The following is an 18,474-nucleotide window of genomic DNA, read 5'->3' as shown; positions in this document are numbered from 1 at the left end:
AATGTTATTTTAAAAATGTCTTATATGTATATGTGTGTATTTGAATAGTAAATATAAAATTATGTTGCGCCAGAAACACACACCAAATGGCTGGCATGCCCTGCTCTCTACCTAAGGGCGGGGCTTCCACTCTCCCAGAGACCCTTCGCTATATGATGCAGACATTTTGGTCCTGCTGTCCCTGCCCCCTTTCCCACCTCCCTGCTCTCTCTCCTTCCCTTCCCCCCACCCACAAAGTAAGCTCTCCCTCCCCCTCCCCCTCCCATGCTGCTCCAATAAACCTGCATTTATATAATATAGCTTCATTCCTATTCACTCATTACGTTTTAGTCACTCACAAATCACTTTAGTTAAGATATCTGTACAAAAAGTGTGAAACACAGAATGGGATTGCACATTTGCAAATTGGTAGCTATGACATTAGGTTTCCATCCTCTTTGGTTCACTGATGCACTCAGAGAGTCTCCCTTTCCCTTACCCTCTGTTAAGGAGGGAGGACTAAGAAGAGAACGTCGTGAAATACAGGCAGAGGTAATAAAGACAAAATATGTACTGAATAAGAAGGGGAAGAAAGAATAAAAGGTGAAGAAGAGGGAAAAGCAGAGGATGCTCTTTGCAGACTCTAGGCCTGTACTCTTGCATGTGAGATGTTTGGTGTGATACATCAAGATTTATCTGCCCTATACAGTTCTTACCTTTTCTCTTCTACAATGCTAAGAACGGGCGACAAGACTTCCTTTACACTAGACAAGTGCCCTATCACTGACTCACACCCCACAGCCCTGCACTGTCTAATTTTTTTAATGACAAAGGATGCTTCTTATCTCACAGATAGTAAAGCTAAGATTTTTGAGGTTATATTTTATGTGCAAAGGCCCCAGACATGATCAGTATTAGAATGTGGGTTTAGAACCAACCTGTAGGGTTTCAGGACCCATGCACTTGGCAGCCATTGCCATTTCCCAGTAGAATGAATTGTACCACCTGCCCTCAGTTCCAGGGAATGCGGACTCTCCTACAGAACTATACTTTGTATAGTTATGTATGTGAAAGCAAGTGTGTTAAGGAGGCAAGAGTGTACTGTGTCCTTTCTTTTTTCCTTTATAGAGTTAAGTGAGCATGTACTCCTTATTGCTCACAAACACGCTGAAGATTTATAGACTTTCTCACTAAGCTCAGAGCAAGAACTCTTTATTTTATTTTATATAAATTTTAGCTTATAGATAATTTTTAGTTGTAGCCCAGGCTGGCCTCCAGCTTGCCATCTAGCTGAGGATGACCTCGACCCTCTGATCTTCTTGCCTCCAAGTGCTGGGGTTCCTGTACCCAGGAACAAGAAGTGTCAATGAAGTTTCTTTCTAAGGAGAAGTTCCTGGGGTGCTGTCTTCCAGGCATGACCACTGAGCTCCTAAACTCACTGCAGCTGTGGTCACCCATGTAAGACTGGCCCAGGTGGCGCCAACAAGCTCAGTCAACATTTTACAAATAGCAGCTAATTGAACTCAGTGGTGGGGTGGGGGTTAGAAGAGAGAGAAATAAATAATAAAGGTGAGGAAAGCATGTTTTTGGGGTGTAGAGAGGGACGGGAGAGAAGAGTGAGGGGTGGTGTGATCAAGGTACTATATATGCATGTACAAAACTGGCAAAGAATAAATAAAAGATATTCTAATAAAAAGAGCTTTCCAAGTCTCCAGACATTATTAGCATGTGCAAAGTGTCTGTGTGTAAGTGACAGGGTGGGACAGACACATTGACTTAAGAGGTGAGATTTCAAGGTCCAAGTTCTAACAATGACCTTGGCTACATAGGGTTAATTTGTGTCCCTGGTGATCAACATTTTTCATGGAAATGCTTGCCTCCGCTTATCCAGTGAGAAGTGTGAAACTAAATTCAGTTCTCTAGGAAGGTGAAAGAGAGACCACTCCAACTGTAACACCATCACAGAAATAGGTATGCTTATTTCAGAGCAATACGGTGATCGTAGTGAAACAATGAGATGCTTTTAATGGCCTAAATGACTTTCTGCTCTTAACTAGAAACGCCCTTTCTTGGACCAACAAATTGAGATTTCTAACTGAGTAAGTACTGCTTTAGTTACTTTTGAATGGCTGTGACCAAAATACCTAACTGAAACAACTTAAGAAAGGTTGTTTTTTTGTTTTTTGTGTTTGTTTGTGTTTGTTGTTGTTGCTCATGGTTTAGAAGGCCCCGTCTTTCACGGTGGGGAAGGCATAGTAGAGTCACCTAAGAGCACAGCATTGGGCGCTAAGACAGCTGTTCCTGGGAAGCAGACAGCAGGAACTAGAGGCTGCTTAAGATCTCCAACGTCCCCTCCCATCCTGCTCAGTGACAGACAGCTGAACCCGACCTCCTAAAGATCTCACAGCCTCCTAAGAACAGGCCAGCAGCTAGGAAACAAGCATGTGCAACATGAGCCCGTGGGAGACAGTCCAGAGTCAAAGCATATGGACTTTGTTAGCCTGGTCTCACATAAGGTAATTTTTGGACCAAATCTCCCAAATGCTGTCTTTTATTTAATTTTCTTTGCCTACTACAACGAACAGGCATCTCTTAAGCATTCCTTCTCCTCCTATTTGTCTTTTAAAGCTTTCCACAGTAAGGGGTGGGAAATTAACCCATGACGGAAAGAAGAGACAGCATAAGTGGAAAGCAGATAGGCAGGGTCAGGTGGAAAGCCCAGGAAATCCAGTGGGTTATAGTGATCCATTACCCCAGATGCGTTTGAGCAGATGCACTGAACATTTAGCCACTCCCTGTGGACCCCGCCCCTCAACAAGAAACAGGCGGCTAGACCTCGGACCAGGGATGTTTGGGGTTTTAGGAAGAGTGCCTTCACAAGCTCCTGCCAAGATCCGAGCAGGCCACCATCTCCCAACCTCTGTTGGAACTTCTCACCCACAACTAAGAGCTGCTCTAACGCGGTGGCCGCTACCGAGGAGCCCAGGGTAGCGGGGAAGGTGCATAGCTCCAAGGAGAGGCTGGTGGAGACCGAGGCCGGCCTCGCCGTCTTCTCCTTGGCAGACACCTTGTCGGGGGTCCAGGAGCGCAGGGACATCTTGTTGCTGCTGTCTGCGTTGGCGAAGGTCGGAGGACCACGGTTGCCAGGGGCAACGATGACGCTGACGTCTTCGGGCGCCCCCTTGTGGCCCTCATCCGCTTTGGGAACCACTTTTGGTTCTCTCTAACTTGACCCTCAAAGCCTAAGCAGTCCTTTTTAGATGACTCCTTTGTTTCTGGTACCTTAGGGACTGCTTTCGAGAACACAAGGACCACGTATGAACGCCTCTGGCCTCTCCACAGAGTAGCTCTCTTAATCCACAGAGACTTCCCGATGCAGTTTTATAATATCCACTTTACAGAGAAAACGGAGTCATGGGTGACTATGTGAATTTCCGAGGTCACAGTGGATCTGAAGAGGAATTCATCGAATCATCACACTGGGTTTTTACCCTCCCAGGGCTCCTCTGCTAGTCTACTCCGGAGCACATTTTTGCCTCAAACCATAGTCCTTTTATCCTTATGTGAGTTATTTAATGACAGGGACACATGCCTAATTTTTTTCCCCTGCATCTCCAGCATCAGGCTCAGTATTGAGTATGATGATACTCTGCCTGTCTAGACACAAGCAAAGGTTTCTTTACAGATGGTGAAACAGAAGTCGTGCCGATTGTAATACCGTTAGCTGCCGACTACCTGATTGATGCTTATTATATTCCGGGCCCTGCTCTGAATATTTTCTCTCCAGTGACCCATTTAGCCTTCGTAATCCTTTGAGGTGTGTATCTGCCCCCCCCCCCCCCCCCCCGCCCACTGTCCAGGGGAGGTTCCTGAGCCTGTTATAAGCCATCATGCTGCAGTGCCTGGAGGAGGTCTCAACACCCCGGCAGCCGAAACAGTGGCAGGATGTAGACTTTCCTCATCCAGGAAAGCTTTATCCTGGCTGTGGGCACTGTCTTGGGCCCTTTCTTTTTGTGAGATTTGGTCTAATCATATTTAGATCTGTCCTTGTCCCTCTGTGATTTCCTCTTTGACCATTGCAAGAAGCCGAGAAGGCCCATTCCACAAACTCTCTTCTTGTGAGCTTGTGATTTCCGGGTAAGTTCAACCAATAGGAGACACTAGGGAGAGATGGAAGGTGGACGGGCCACTCTGCTTCTGTCTAAAGGAGGACTCCTTTCCAGCCATAGTGGACCTCCCTCCCTCAGGCCAGCAGGTTTGGAGTCCGAGAGCTGGCAGGAGAGGGTTCCAATACTCTAGCGGTTTCCGGCTGCTCAGCACAAAATATGGGCATGTGGAGACCACACAGGGTAGAGGTGCTTTTCTGACATTTCCTCTTTGGCTTTTATTGTCCTTGAGTCACATTTCCTTTCTGGAAATACACACAGTGGACCATTCTAATCTGGCCTTTTTATTTGTCCTTCTCACCACCCCATTTATATCGCTGTTCTTCGTTGTCTACAAACCCAGGCTAACCCTAAGGGACTATCAGTGTCCTCACCATCTATTGGAATTATTATAGATTTTTCTGTTTTCCTTAAATATCTTTATATCTCTTACCTGTAATATTGTATTCTCTCTGAACATGCTATATGAAATATGTTTAACATCTTCCTTAGTTCAAGGGTCTTTTTTAATGAAATTAACTGTGCCCTCTTCAAAGGACCTTTTAAATTTTTGAACTAGAAATCTAGACAGATGACATGAAGGAACACTTCATAAAAGATAAAAACAGTCCGAGAAACACATCAAGAAGAATTTTACCCACATTAACATTGACATAAAAACAGTGTGCTCATTTTTTACACTGTATAACTGAGGTTCAAAAGAATAATACTTTAACGTGAGAATGTGAGTTTTTGTGCCCTATCTGGAGAACATAGTAAGACACCATAGAAGGAGTCTGTGTGCATGCATGTGTGCGTGTGTGCAAGCCCACAGGCATTTGTATATGGTTTTCTATGGAGACCGAAGATCAATGCTGGGTGTTTCCCTCAGTGGTCCTCCACTTTATTTTTTGAGGCAGGGTCTTTCACTGAATCTGGAACTTGCTCATTTGACTCAACTAGCTAACCACCAAGCCACAGGGATGCTCCTGTCCCTAACTTGCGTCCCTAGTTCTGTGATTCCAAGGATGCAGTGCTATGCCAGGCTTTCATGTGGGCACTAGGAATACAAACTCAGGACACCCTGCTTGTGAGGTAAGCATTATACTGACTGAGCCGACCACATCCTTAGCCCAAAGAATGGTCCTTAAAGACACCAACCATGATTCTCTCCAAGGATATATGATGAATTTATTACCATTTTATTTTATCAAAAGTTTAGTTAGTATACAAAAATATGATGTTTCAAATATGTATACCAATATGCATGTATGATACATACATGTATAAAGTTATTTTTAAACAATAAAAGTTATGTAGAGTCCAAAAGTATGTGTATTAGGACACTACTTTTGAATAATCTTTGAGGCATCCATGTTGTGGGATGATGTAGGAGGCAAGCCACTAAGCGGTTCAGAGCATGGACCCAGATGAATTAAAAAAACCTTTTAATTTATTATAACTTATTTACATTACATCCTGATTGCTATCCCCTCCCTCTTATACTCCCGTTCCTGCCCTCCCTCCCTCTTCTGCTGTATTCTCCTCCCCTAGACCTCTGACAGAAAGGGACCACTTTCCCACATACGACTGCAACGACTGCAGCTTAGCAAGTCTCATGCCCATAGCCTGCTTCCCCTTCCTCTGTGTGTCCACTTGGCCTCCCTGCAAGGGGAATTGATCAAATCGAGGGCACCAGAGTTCATGTCAGAGGCAGTCCCCGCTCTCCCCACAACTGTGGAGAATGAGCTGTCCATTGGCTAGATCTGAATAGGGAGTTCTAGGTTTAACTTTCACGCATTGTCCATGGTTGGTGCAACAGTTTGTGCAGGCCCCCTGAGTCCAGATCCGCTGGCCTTGATGGTCTCCTTGTGGGGCTCCTGGACCTTCTGAGTCCTTCCATCCCCCTACTCTTCCATTCCACTCTCAGCATTCCACCTGGCGTCCAGCAGCAAAGCCCTAGCATCTGTCCTGATCCTCCACCTTTCTGACCTCAGCCTATCAGGTCTCAGCAGGATAGCCTGCCTCTCCTTCCTCTGTGTGCCCACAAGGCCACCCCACCAAGGAGAAGTGATCAAACCATGGGGGAGTTCATGTCAGAGACCCTGATGGACTTAAATGAGATACCAAAAAAGTTGTAAATTAATACTGTAAACGTTAGAAAGAATGGCTACAAATTGGCATGTTCATTCAAATATCTAAGGTATTATTTAGGTGAGATGGGCATGTTCATTAGTGTTCATATGTCCATGGGTGTTCATATGTCAGAATAGATGACACTGCAGCTTTGGCTGGCTGCAGTGTGTTGTGCTTCAATTACCCCTCAATTCAACTCTAAGCTCTGTATGTCAGTATTTCCTGATAATATTCTGTAAGTGCCTGTCTCAGCACAATCTTATGAAAAGGTTCTAAAAGCCTGATGTGCTATCTTTCTGTTGTTGTGATCAAATACACTAGACAATTGACTTAAAAGGAAGGAAGGTCAATTTCACTCATAGGTTTAGGCCCATAGTTGTCTGCCTCTGTTTTCACTTGATCTGTGGTAAGACAGAACATCATGGACCAAATGCTCACTTTGTAGTGAGGTAATGCGTTCGTGATAGGCTGGAGTGCCAGTTGCAAGAATTAGAGCCTTTGTCAAGTGAGTGCTCGCAGACTAATCAGAAATTAAATTAGGACAGAAGCAGCCAACCAGTGCTGCGGTTCGCAACCGTCCCTCAACTTTAGCTATCTGAAGTCACTCACAAATCAGGAACATCCTCACTGAGAAAGGTGGTAATAGTATTGTAAACACTTCCTGACCAACAGATGTTTTCAACAAGCAGACAGACTCTTTAAGTATAAGAAGTCTCAGTTTTCTTTATTTTTCATTTCCACTTAAGACTTAATCTTAAAATGTGTACCAGATTGGATTATTCATATGAAGATGACTCAGTACATTCATAAACTTCCTACTTGACTTTAACTTCCACCCGCCTCGCCGCCCCGTGCTCCAATTTCCAAAGTGCAAGGAAACGCAGGACCACTCCATATGTGGATGCATCTGAAAGTGGAGACACAAACATGTGCTTGCAATTCTGCCTCCCACTTCCTCCCACGCCCGTTCAGGAGGCTGCCTCAGTCAGCTCCCTGCTCACCCGTGTCTGTCCTGGCTTCCTCTGACCTCATGCCTAGTTTGCTGTACTCCCCTTCCAAATGCATTCAGATATGTTGTAACCCCTAGGGATTTGCTGACAGGCGTTTGATGTCTGTGTGGTAGAAATGAAGCGGCGAATCTTTTAACAAGTGAGGCCTCTGGCGAGGTGGCAAGATGTGCGCTCCTTTCTTTCTGGCTTCCTGGTGATGAGCTTTTCCCTTCCCGTGCTTCTGCCATGGCAGGATGGGTGCCTTGATATGATACAGCCAAGAATTGTCACAACAGGACTGATACTGTGCGGACTCAGAGCCTCCAAAAACCGTTGGTGAAACAAACCTCTCTTCTGCAATGAGTACTTAGCCTCGGGTATTTCATTCTAGCAATGAACAGCAGGCAAGCACAGAAACCTTTTAAAAGAATGCTTTACATTTTGGCTACGATGCATCCCTTCATCTTGAGTCTAAAATGCACCCTCTTAATCAGTGTGTGTGTGTGTGTGTGTGTGTGTGTGTGTGTGTGTGTGTGTGTGCAGGTGTGTGCATGCACACATGGGTTTAGAGACAGAGATTAAGACTGAGTTTTATCGCAATTACTCTTGTCCTTATTTTTTGAGACAGGGCTTCTCACTGAACTTGGAGCAAACCCCAGCAAAACTCAGGGAATCCCTGTCTATCTCCCCGCACTGGGATTACAAGTGTGTGCCACTAGCCTGGTTTTTCCACAAGGGTGCTGGTGAGCAAACTTCGTGCAATTGATGCTTCTATTAGTTAGGGTTCTCTAGAGAAGGAAAACCAATAAAATGAATACGTACGCATATGTGGTATAAAATTTATTAGACCAGTTTATGTGGAAATGGTAACACTGAAGAGTCTGAGAAACCCACAGTTAGTTGCTCAGTCCGTGACATTAGGTACTTCCACAGTCCCAGTCTGGTAGAGAAAACCTGGAGGGTTCCAAGAAGGCTGCTGGTGGTCTCCAGTTGATGATGGAAAGCCAGAAACTCTGGCTCTAGGGAAGCAGCAGCAGTAGCATGATCATCACCATCACCATCACCATCACCGCTGTCATCACCACCATCATCACCATCGTCACCACCACCATCACAACTGGGCAAAGAATTTGAGTCTGTAGGCTTTTTATATCAGAATTATCACTCCATGAGCATTTGTAGAAGGATGACTCTTAGCCTGATTTCAGGTTATAGCATGAACTCTCAGCCCCTTGGGACAAGGAGTACCTGGATTTACTGAACAACGTCACTGTAATTTCCCTGCTCTGGCTTCTTCCCCTGTTTCAGTGTAGACTTGTGTTCTAGATCAGGGGCACCATGCATATAAAATTAAGGCATTATATAAGACTTTCCCCGTCTCTGTTCCCAGCAGGACTATTATGTAACACCTTTGTTCAACCCTCTCTAGCTGGGAAAGTCCAAATGGGAAAACTGCCTGGAAAAGCCCTGCAGTTAAGCCCTTAGGCTCTCTCCTGTCAGCAGTCAGAGTCTTGCTGGGGAAGGATGGCTCTTAAGATGCAAAGACTGCAGGAGAGGGGGAGAGAGACTTAGTGTGCAGAGCCCCACTTACAAACCAGAGAGACAGACCTCCCAGGCCTTGCTTTAGTTTTGACCAGCTGTACAAACATTGGAATCAGTTTCTGCATCCAGAAAGTATTATAGACCTTTTTATCTTGCCAGATTTTTGAAATTTTAGGCATGTTTATGAGAAACCCATTTTACACAGTACCTGACTGGAAGACACTGTATTATTCTTAAGAATTTCCACCTCAACATAACCTTCCTGACTAATAAATCATGTACGCAGCTTGTCTAATAATTTAGATGTATCTTGCAGAACACCCAATTTAAGAGATTAAAGAATAAAAATTTAAAAACAAGTCCCGTTGTTTCCCCTGAAAACAGAAAAAAAGATAGAGACATTTTGATCAAGAAAAACTATAAGAAATGCCAGGAGGAAACACCTGGGCCAGCACATTCTTCCCAGTGACAGGTAAAGGTCCTGCTTATGTCAGAAACTCAGATGGGCTAGCTCAGAAAGCCTACCATAATGGGCATGTGCAATGGCATCCGTGGAGAGCCATGTATTCTGTTGGGGACGTGCTCTGTGCTCTTTCCTACCCAGGGAAATGAGAAAAGCACAGCTATATTATAAAACGGGAAGACAAGATAAATTTGTCCTGGGTATATTGCCTTGGAGCAAATTCTCCTTTAACTTGAGGGCACTCAGGCATAGATACTGAACAGAATGTGCACTGCAGAGTTCCTAGGAAGTTTAATGGATGCCACATGAGAAAAATCACCTTCTACTGCCTCATAGAGGCTGCACTCCAGTTCTCAACCTATGTAATGCTGCAACCCTTTAATATAGTACCCCATGTTGTGGTGACCCCCAACCATACACTTATTTCTGTTGCTACTTCATAACTGTAATTTTGCTACTATTGTTTGTTTGTTTTTCGAGACAGGGTCTCTCTGTCTGCCCTGGACTTGCTTTGTAGATGAGGCTGGCCTCGAACTCACAGCACTTTGCTTGCCTCTGCCTCCTGAGTGCTGGGATTAAAGGCGTGCACCACCACGCCCAGCTTTGCCACTGTTATTGATCATAATGCAAACATATGTTTTCTGATGGTCTTAGGTGGCTCCTGTGAAAAGGTGATTTGACTTCCAAAGAAGCCACAAGCCATAGGTTGAGACCCACTGCTGTGGAGGCATCACATACAGTGGTAATTTGTCCCTAGGGGAATTCAGGTGCGGAGGCTCCATGTTTGCTGCTGTGTTTTAGACATAAGAGAAAGATAAACCAGAAGCTCTGACAAGCTTACGCCCCGGGAGAGGACAGGAAACATCACCAAGTCCAGCTGAAACATTTAAACTTTAATTGTCTAAGCAATCGATTGAGTAGAGTACCTAAATGAGTTTTCCATGATAGTTCAGAAAATGGTGAAAGGTATGCATGCTTTCCCCCTGACTTCCTGTGAGGGCTTCCTGGCTCCTGCCTCTGAAGAGGGAAGCACCATTTGGCACTGGATGGATTGAACTTGTAGCAAGCTTTACTCTAGCTGTGGTCAGTGAAAATCATCAGTAACAAAAACGGTCAAGGGCAGGAGAGATAGCTCAGCTGTTAAAGGGTAGGCTCATAAAAATGTTTCTCAGTTGAATTACAGCTTAATTGGGATGTGAGTGTAATTGGATAGTCTCGAATATCCCCCTCATTTAAATATGAGTATGTAAAGAGCAAAAGGTGTATCATCCTCTGCCACATTTATTTCTGGAATGACCATGATGCATCCTGCCCCTTGCCACGTGGCTGCTACCCACTTAGCTCCTCCACAGGCCATCAAGGTTCACAGCCAGAGCCATTTCATTTGCTCTGGGCTTCCTGGAGGCTCTTTTCCATCTTCTTATGTATCCACTGAGTCGCCACACTATTTCCACTCCATCCAGTACCACCTTGGCTAATATGGCCTCTATATGACAGCATGTGACACGCCCAAGGTCCTATCGAATCTTATGTTCCTGTCTATCATTTCTGTGTGCCTGATCTATCCTTCAGGCATCTTCTCTGCCCCTGCTACCAACCAAATGAGACTCTTAATCAGATCCTCCCGATGAGGTGGGAAAGGAATTCTAAACCAACTGGAGAAATGAAATCCCATGACCAGTGATACTGCTGGTCAGTTCTGCACAATAAAACCACCTAGGTTCCTGGTCCTAGAAGATTAGAACTTGCCTTGAGAAGAAAGGCTTGAGGCTAGAATCCAGAGAAAAACTAAATCCTTTTATTTAATATGGATGCAATTTTTTTTTTTTTGCCTGGCCTTTGGGTGTTGGAGATTGGAGCCAGGTCCACACACAGGGTCCACATGCACTGTGACTGAGCTGTACAAGCTGAGCCCAAGAAATCCTCTTCTGTATTGTTAAGACATTAAAAAATGTCCAGGCACCAATTTAAGTTTTTTATCTCCCCTTCCCAAGCCAGTTCTCCTTGGCTTTCCATCTGGAAAACTGTTGTAGTCTCTTCCTCAGCTAGTCTTACACGGTTGTGGGGTTAGAGCGAGAACAGTGGGTTGCTTGGGATATGAACTATAAGCACTGGTACCTGTTTGCATTAGAACCGTGTTACAGTGATCTCCTATAGTAATCTCCGGTGTCATGCATCACCATCGTGTTTCTGTGACTCAGGATGAAAGCCTAAAGCCCCATTACTTTCCGTGAAAGGATCTACTTGGCATCACCATCCCCACAAGCACTGCCCAGCGAGCCTGGCTTACTACCGACCGTTTTCTGCATACACCATGCTCTTCCTTGTCTTGATTCCTTCTGTATGTTCTTCCTTAATCCTGGTGAAGCTCAGAAGCCAGGCACTCAGCTCTGCTTCCCTGAGCATCCTTCTCTGGTCCGGAGCTTGAATGGCAGCTCTGATTTCATGCCATCCCCTTGTCTTGTTAATGTTTACACATAAGCACCACCCTACCCCCAGCAGACATGCCAGATCCTTTACCATTTCCATGGTGTCATGCTGCCCTTGTTACTCTTATGCCACTTTGCTAAATAAGTAATTGTAATGCTTAAGGAAAGAACTTTTACAATATCTCCTCCCATTGATGCTCCTTTCAATCACTGCTATCTCATCTCTTCCCCCTTGACTTCAGATTCCAGTCAGGAACTAGAACGCACAAAAGGCGGACTGAGGATGAGGCCCAGTAGAGTGCTTGCCCACCGTGCATGGGCTCCGGTCCCCAATACCACATAAACCAGACCCAGTGTCACCTACCTGTAATCTGAGCATTTTGTATGTAGAGGCCAGAGGGTCAGGAGTCCTAGGTCATCTTTGGCTACATAATAAATGGAGGCCAGCCTGTATGACATGAAACCCTGTCTCCCCCTCCCCCCAAAGTACAAATGAATCTTTATAAGAAGGAGAGTTCAATCACTAGGAAATTAGCCCGGTGGGGATGGGAACTGCAGACTTGACCTTGCTGGCTTGATCATCATGCATTGCGCACAGCAGGATCTCAGAGAATAGTTGACATCAGAGTGAGTTCATGACCTTTGCAATGATTTTACACCAGGGTTGTGCTTCATAAGATGATAAGTGTTTATGTAAGGATTTATACCACATTCAGGCTTTGGGGAACTGCAAAATATCCACATTGACCCATCAGAGTACAACAAAAACAGCTTTCCCATTCTGGCTTCTACTATCAACACAGTGAAGCTGTAAGGCAAGCTGGACCCGGACCCCGCAGTCCTGGAGGTGTTAACAAGTTGAGCACTTGGTCTCAGCCCTCCTGACTTCCTCTTTAGGTCTTTTCTGGCTTTTGCATTTCCCAGTAAGATCACCACAAGACAGGGAGGGGTGTCTACATTTAATCACATTTATTGATGCATTCAGTATCAAGTACATAAGTGCAAATCTCCAGAGTCCGTGATTAAGTCCGTTAGGAACTACAGAGGAAGTAATACAAACTGTAATAAAGTCAACAACATGCTGGCACCTTTTTGTTACCATACATGTAAATCAGCCCAGGCGTCCCATACAATAAAAGTACTGCGTGTTCAATTTGGATGTATTCTTTAATCCAATCATTTAAAGTTATACAAAACTGATTACCATATGTACGGCCAACTGGTTTATATTAATTTTTATGTTGTGCGTGTCGGGGGGAAAAATGGTAAGACATTGGCCTACAGTTCTATAGTGTCATTAAAGATGAATCCAACCAGCAACCCAAGGACATGATAAGCGATTTCCACTACTGCGTCAGCGCACTTGGCAAGAAAGCCTAGCCACAGGGACGGTAGAAGCTACGGAAGCATTGCAGAGAGAAGAAAGAACATCAAGGAAGGAAGGAAGGAGAACTTGGGCTCTCACCATCATGCACTTTTTTTTTTTTAGCAACACAAAATTAAAAACCACATCTAACACACTTTTCTCTATACTTTAGTGCTTGACACGAGGGACTCAAATATCCTAAGAGTACAGGAAGAGCCTGAAAACACGTGTCTGAGAGTTTGCCTCTAAGGTTACGGTACTGGGGAAGGGAAACAATCAATTTGCAGTAACGAGTAAGAAGAGAGCTGTTAGCACTCCAGCCACTCCATCCAAGTCCGGCTCCGCCCGCCCGCCCGGGGGCGTCCTTCTACTCAGTGTGTCTTTTGGCGCCAGGGATTTTAGCCTGAATCCTAAAAAGGAGGCAAAATGCAAAGGGTTATGCTACAAATGATATCCATGAAATCATGTCATGTATTCAGTAGGTGGCTGTACTGTCTGAGGAATTAAATAGCAAGATTATTCTAGAAAGTATAGCTTTATAAGTGGGTCTCTAGAAACACTTATAAAGCAATTAAAATGAACCAAAAGTTGAAAGGTGCCCAGATGAGAGGGCGGCATTCGGTAGCACAGCTTTTTAGGAGATGGGATGACCAAGTGGACGTCTCTCACAGCTACAGATTGTGACACATGGACCCTGGCTACTTAGTCCTGGGAACTCCTGAAAGAGAAGGAGGATGCAATGTCTATACCAGGAAGATGAGAGTAAACTGAGGTGGGTGCTGGCAAAGGACCCTCTTCTCCCAGGGTGTGACAAAATACCAGAGTGGAACCAAGCTTGGGTCCTGGTTCCAGCTATTGCTGTTCACTCATTGAATAAACCTTCTTCACGGCTTAGAAAGTTCTCTCTCTCTCTCTCTCTCTCTCTCTCTCTCTCTCTCTCTCTCTCTCTCTCTTTCTGTGTGTGTGTGTGTGTCCTCTCTCTTTCTCTGTGGTATGTACAGGTGTCTGTGCCTATGCAGATATATATATACATATACACACATACATACACATATATGTGTATATGTGTGTGGTGAGGGGGGTAGGGGCATGCACATGTGTGCATATGTGTGCAGAGACACAGTTGATCTCCACCATGTCTTTCTGCCACTGCCTTTCAGGCTGGACCTGCTGGAGAATCTGAGGGCTGTGCCTGGCTTCTGCCTCACCCACACCGGGTTATAAATGCTCACCGCTGTGCCTGTTTGTTTTTGTTTTGTTTTAATGCGGTTTCTTATGCTTTGGCAGCAAACAGTTTACTGAGCTCTCTCCCTAGAAAATTATCTTCCCCATGTGGGTGACAGACATCGCCAAGACTCCTAAAGCACACGCTCTGCAGCCACAGTCCCGGCATATCTGTCACTGGTTCAGGTTCAGGATGGGTTCGTTCTAGAAGGGTTCTGATAACCTATTGATCTGAAGCCTTATGAGTTTGGCTTGCAGACTAGAACTGTGACCTTTCCTCTGCACCAGGCAACCTTCAACATTCTAGAATGTAGTGTTCTATGAAGGGCAAGGTACTTTTGTGCCGTTGTCCTGCCCAGGGGGGTTGAAGAGAGTCAAATAAACAAGGAGTCGAGAAGTTCGGATGGTGACAAACGCTGTGAAACAATGCAAGACAGTGTGAGAGGAAGGGAGGGGAGGCTGTGGGGAAGTGGGTGGAGCCTGCTGTAGAAATCCTAATCTGAGAAACAGATGCCCCAAACATGGGCAGGAGCCAACAGGCAACGATTTGAAGGTTCCAGGCAGAGAAAGCAGAGCGTATAGAAGCCCAGAAGGAGCTTCAGTGTTGAGGAGGCAGGTCTGGAAGCAGGTGGTGACCCAATGATGTTAGGACTTAGGGTGATGGTAAAGATTTAAATTCCATCCTAGGTGACGGGAAGCCGTGGATAAACAAGGCAGGGGGACAATGCCACCAGATTCATATTTTTTAAAAAAGAATCACGATGGCCATTGGGTGGAAAATAAAGGATGAGGTGAGAGGAGAAACAGTAATGAATGAAGGGAGAGCAAGCTGCAGGTGCCAGGTGGCAGTGGCCAGGATCAGAGGGTAGACGTGAAGCAGTTTTAAGATCTAAGCTGGAGATGGGGCTGGAAAGATCTTCTGACGAACTGAATGCTGTATGGGCATGGCTCACGGCCTGAGCAGCAGTGAGAATGATAATGGCATTTATCAAGATGACAAGGCCAGAAGGCAACCAGGCCTAACTGGAAGATACCTGGCCATGTGACTCTGAAATGTCTCTGGGGCACACAAGAGGAAGACATCTAATAAGAAGGGTAGGTAGAGGTGAGTGTCAGCACAGGAGGTCCCGGGTGGAGACATGAGTATGGAATCCTGGAGACAACATTTAGAGCTACAGGACCAGGTGAGAGGCTGGTGGGGAGAAGAAGATCCAGGGAAAACACAAGTGACAGCGGCTGACTGACTTCTGCTCAGATATGTGACTATCAGGAAGATCACTGCTCCGTAAGGCAGTGATTTCTTTGCTAAATCACGTTTATTATTGCTACTTTCCTCCTGTTCCACACAAAAACAAGAGCTCAAATTTTCATTCACTGTTCCAGAAAAAGAAAGAAGGAAGGAAGGAAGGAAGGAAAGAAAAAGGATGGATGGAAGGCAAAAATGAAAGAAAAGATGGAAGGAAGAGAGAAAGGAAGAAGGAAGGAAGGAGGGAAGGAAGAAAAGGATGGACAGATGAAAAGAAAAGAAAAAGATGGAAAGAAGGAAGCAAAGTTCCTGGAGCCAGACCTCCCAGTTCTTGAAGACGGCTACTGTAGCCTTCCAAGGGTAACCATCTGTAGTGAGTGATGCTGGGTCTCCACTGGCTGTTTCTGCCAGATTGCCAATACTTCGGTACCCTGCTCATCTTTGTGGTATTACTCCAGTGTGTCAGTGCATCTTTAAAAAATCTTCACTTCTGCCGCACTTGGTAGTACAGCTACTCAAAAGGCTGAGGCAGAGGAGTGCATAGTCAAAGCCCGCCCCTGCAATTTAGAGCAAGCCTGTCTCAAAATCGGAAGTAAAGAGAGGAATGAGGATGTAGCTCGGTGGTAGAGTGAGGCTCCAGGATCAAGCATTGCTAATGTCAACGAGAGGCCAGTCCTGAATCTGTTGAACTCAGACATGGAATGAGTAATAGGGGTAATAGTAACCTTGGTTTCTTTAGCTGTGGGGTTCAGTCTCATATCAGTACCACTAAACTTGCACTCTTTTTATTTTTATTTATTTATTTATTTATTTTTGAGACAGAGTTTCTCTGTGTAGCCTTCACTGCCCTGGACTCGCTTTGTAGACCAGGCTGGCCTCAAACTCAATGTGATCTGCCTGCCTCTGCCTCCTGTGTGCTGGGATTAAAGGTGTGTGTGACCACGCCCAGCTCACCCTAGTCCATACTTGGCTGGCATCGATGAATCCATCCCCAGGCTCCATTGCTACACCTGCAGCATTTGTCTCAGCTTGACCACATCCATCCATCCTGTTCTCTATTTGTAAAGCTGGCTTTGGGAAAACCTAAACATGGGACTTTTCTTCCCCCGCTGGTTTTTATTTTTCTCACTCTAGTTTAGTGTTGTAACTTAGTGAAGATCTCCAGGTTCTTTCTGAGTCTTGAGCTAGCCCTCCGCTGTATTCGCTTTTACGGCAACTTCCGTGCCTCCTGGAGCTTCGGTAGACATCCTTGTCTCCACACGGTCATGAGGTGTAATGAGGCTGAAGGTGACCGAACCTTGGGTCACATTGCTCTATCTCGGGCAGGTACATGATAGACTAGTGAACATCCTTTGCCACTACCGTTTCAGCCTTCTGGAAGTCTACAAATGGTGTTAATCCTGTTTACTAAAACTTGACCAGGGTCTCACGATATCAGACCAACCATGGCCAGAGAAAGCCATAGCCTTCCCCCACTTCAGTGACAACATTCTGAGTGCCTCCATCTTGAAATTGGACATTTGATTCTTTCTTCTCATTTGAAAACTAGGACACATCATGTTTAATTTGGGTGTTCAGGGAGCTCCAGTTATAGGATTATTAAATAACACCTAGAGATGTTGGACATAAAACTTCAGGCGTTGGTAGCCCCCTAGGCTATAACCCACCTAACTGTAGAGGGTGTTGTAACCCACCTGACTGTAGAGGGGACTGTAAACCACTTGACTGTACAGGGGGCTGTAACCCACCTGACTCTATAGGGGGCTGTAACCCACCTGACTGGACAGCGGGCTAGGGCCCATCTGATTCTATAGGAGGCTGTAACCTACCTGATTCTATAGGGGGCTGTAACCCACCTGACTGTACAGGGGGCTGTAACCCACCTGATTCTGTATAGGGGGTTGTAGCCCACCTGACTCTATAGGGGGCTGTAACCCACTTGACTATACAGGGGGCTGTAACCCACCTGACTCTATAGGGGGCTGTAACCCACTTGACTATACAGGGGGCTGTAACCCACCTGACTCTATAAGGGGCTGTAACCCACCTGACTCTATAGGGGGCTGTAACCCACCTGACTCTATAAGGGGCTGTAACCCACCTGACTATAGGGGGCTTACTCACTTAAGCAAGGTCTCTAAAGCTCTCACTCACATCTTTAATTACTTCTACAAATATTTATCTAGCCCTCTGTTATCTGACACCATTTCCCCCATCTCGTTTCCCAAACCATGAGAAGTGCTCTTAGGCATCAGCCCCTGAGGAGGTTTGGGATACCGTCCTTCCTTCCCCATAGCCTCACATAGCTGAACACTTGGTCTCCAGCTGAGTGGCTGTTTGGGAATGTTCTGGGGCCTTTCAGAAATGGAGTCTCATTGAAGAAAGTGTGCCCCTGGTGTAGGCTTGAAGGTTTATAGCCTGGCTCACTTCCTGTGCGTGCTTTCTCTCTCCTCCCCTTCTCTATGACGTCTTTCTCGCAGCTGTTGGCCAGGGCTCTCTATCACAGTGACAGAAAAGTAACTAATGCACCCCCATTTTAGAGATGGGGAGCGGAGGCAGAGAAGCTGCTGAACGACCTGGTGACACAGAGTCGTCTGACTCAGTTAAGCTGTCCTACACACCAGAACTGATCTCGGGGGGCAACAGGATGATGGGGTGAAGAGAACTAACAGCTACCCTTTCTAAGTCCAAGTCAATACTTCGTGGACGCTGTCCCAGTCGGTCGCCACCAGTCACATGAGGTTCACATATTTATACTGTACACATTGAAATTACAGAGAAGGGCTCGGGTTCAGAAAGGCAGAATAGCGTTTATGAGGGACTCGCACCGGCTCAAATCCATTCTCAGCTGCTTTAGGAGAACAAGCGAGGCTCCTTCTCTTGAGTTATTTGAACATGCAATTAGGGTTTCAGAGGATGAAGAGGCCTAAGTAGCAAAATCTTAAACGTCTCTAA

General features: G+C 45.5%; 2 protein-coding genes across 3 annotated transcripts in view; both read right to left on the bottom strand.

Moving 5' to 3' along the window:
• The window catches only part of CCDC175 (coiled-coil domain containing 175), a 57,086-nt gene extending 53,983 nt beyond the window's left edge, over positions 1 to 3,103 (bottom strand). The window contains exon 1 of the mRNA XM_084792324.1: positions 2,917 to 3,103. Coding sequence (XP_084648450.1) covers positions 2,917 to 3,076 — 160 coding nt within the window. The 5' untranslated portion in view covers positions 3,077 to 3,103. The remainder of the gene's footprint in view (positions 1 to 2,916) is intronic.
• Positions 3,104 to 12,637: 9,534 nt separating this feature from the next.
• RTN1 (reticulon 1) overlaps positions 12,638 to 18,474 on the bottom strand; it is a 202,842-nt gene continuing 197,005 nt past the window's right edge. For both annotated transcript variants that reach the window (XM_084792143.1, XM_084792144.1), the window contains one exon: positions 12,638 to 13,459. In XM_084792143.1, coding sequence (XP_084648269.1) covers positions 13,417 to 13,459 — 43 coding nt within the window. In that variant the 3' untranslated portion in view covers positions 12,638 to 13,416. The remainder of the gene's footprint in view (positions 13,460 to 18,474) is intronic.

Source organism: Acomys minous (assembly GCF_964271855.1).
Source record: "Acomys minous genome assembly, chromosome: 8".
Taxonomy (NCBI): domain Eukaryota; kingdom Metazoa; phylum Chordata; class Mammalia; order Rodentia; family Muridae; genus Acomys; species Acomys minous.
This window is presented reverse-complemented; position numbering and strand designations above follow the sequence as displayed.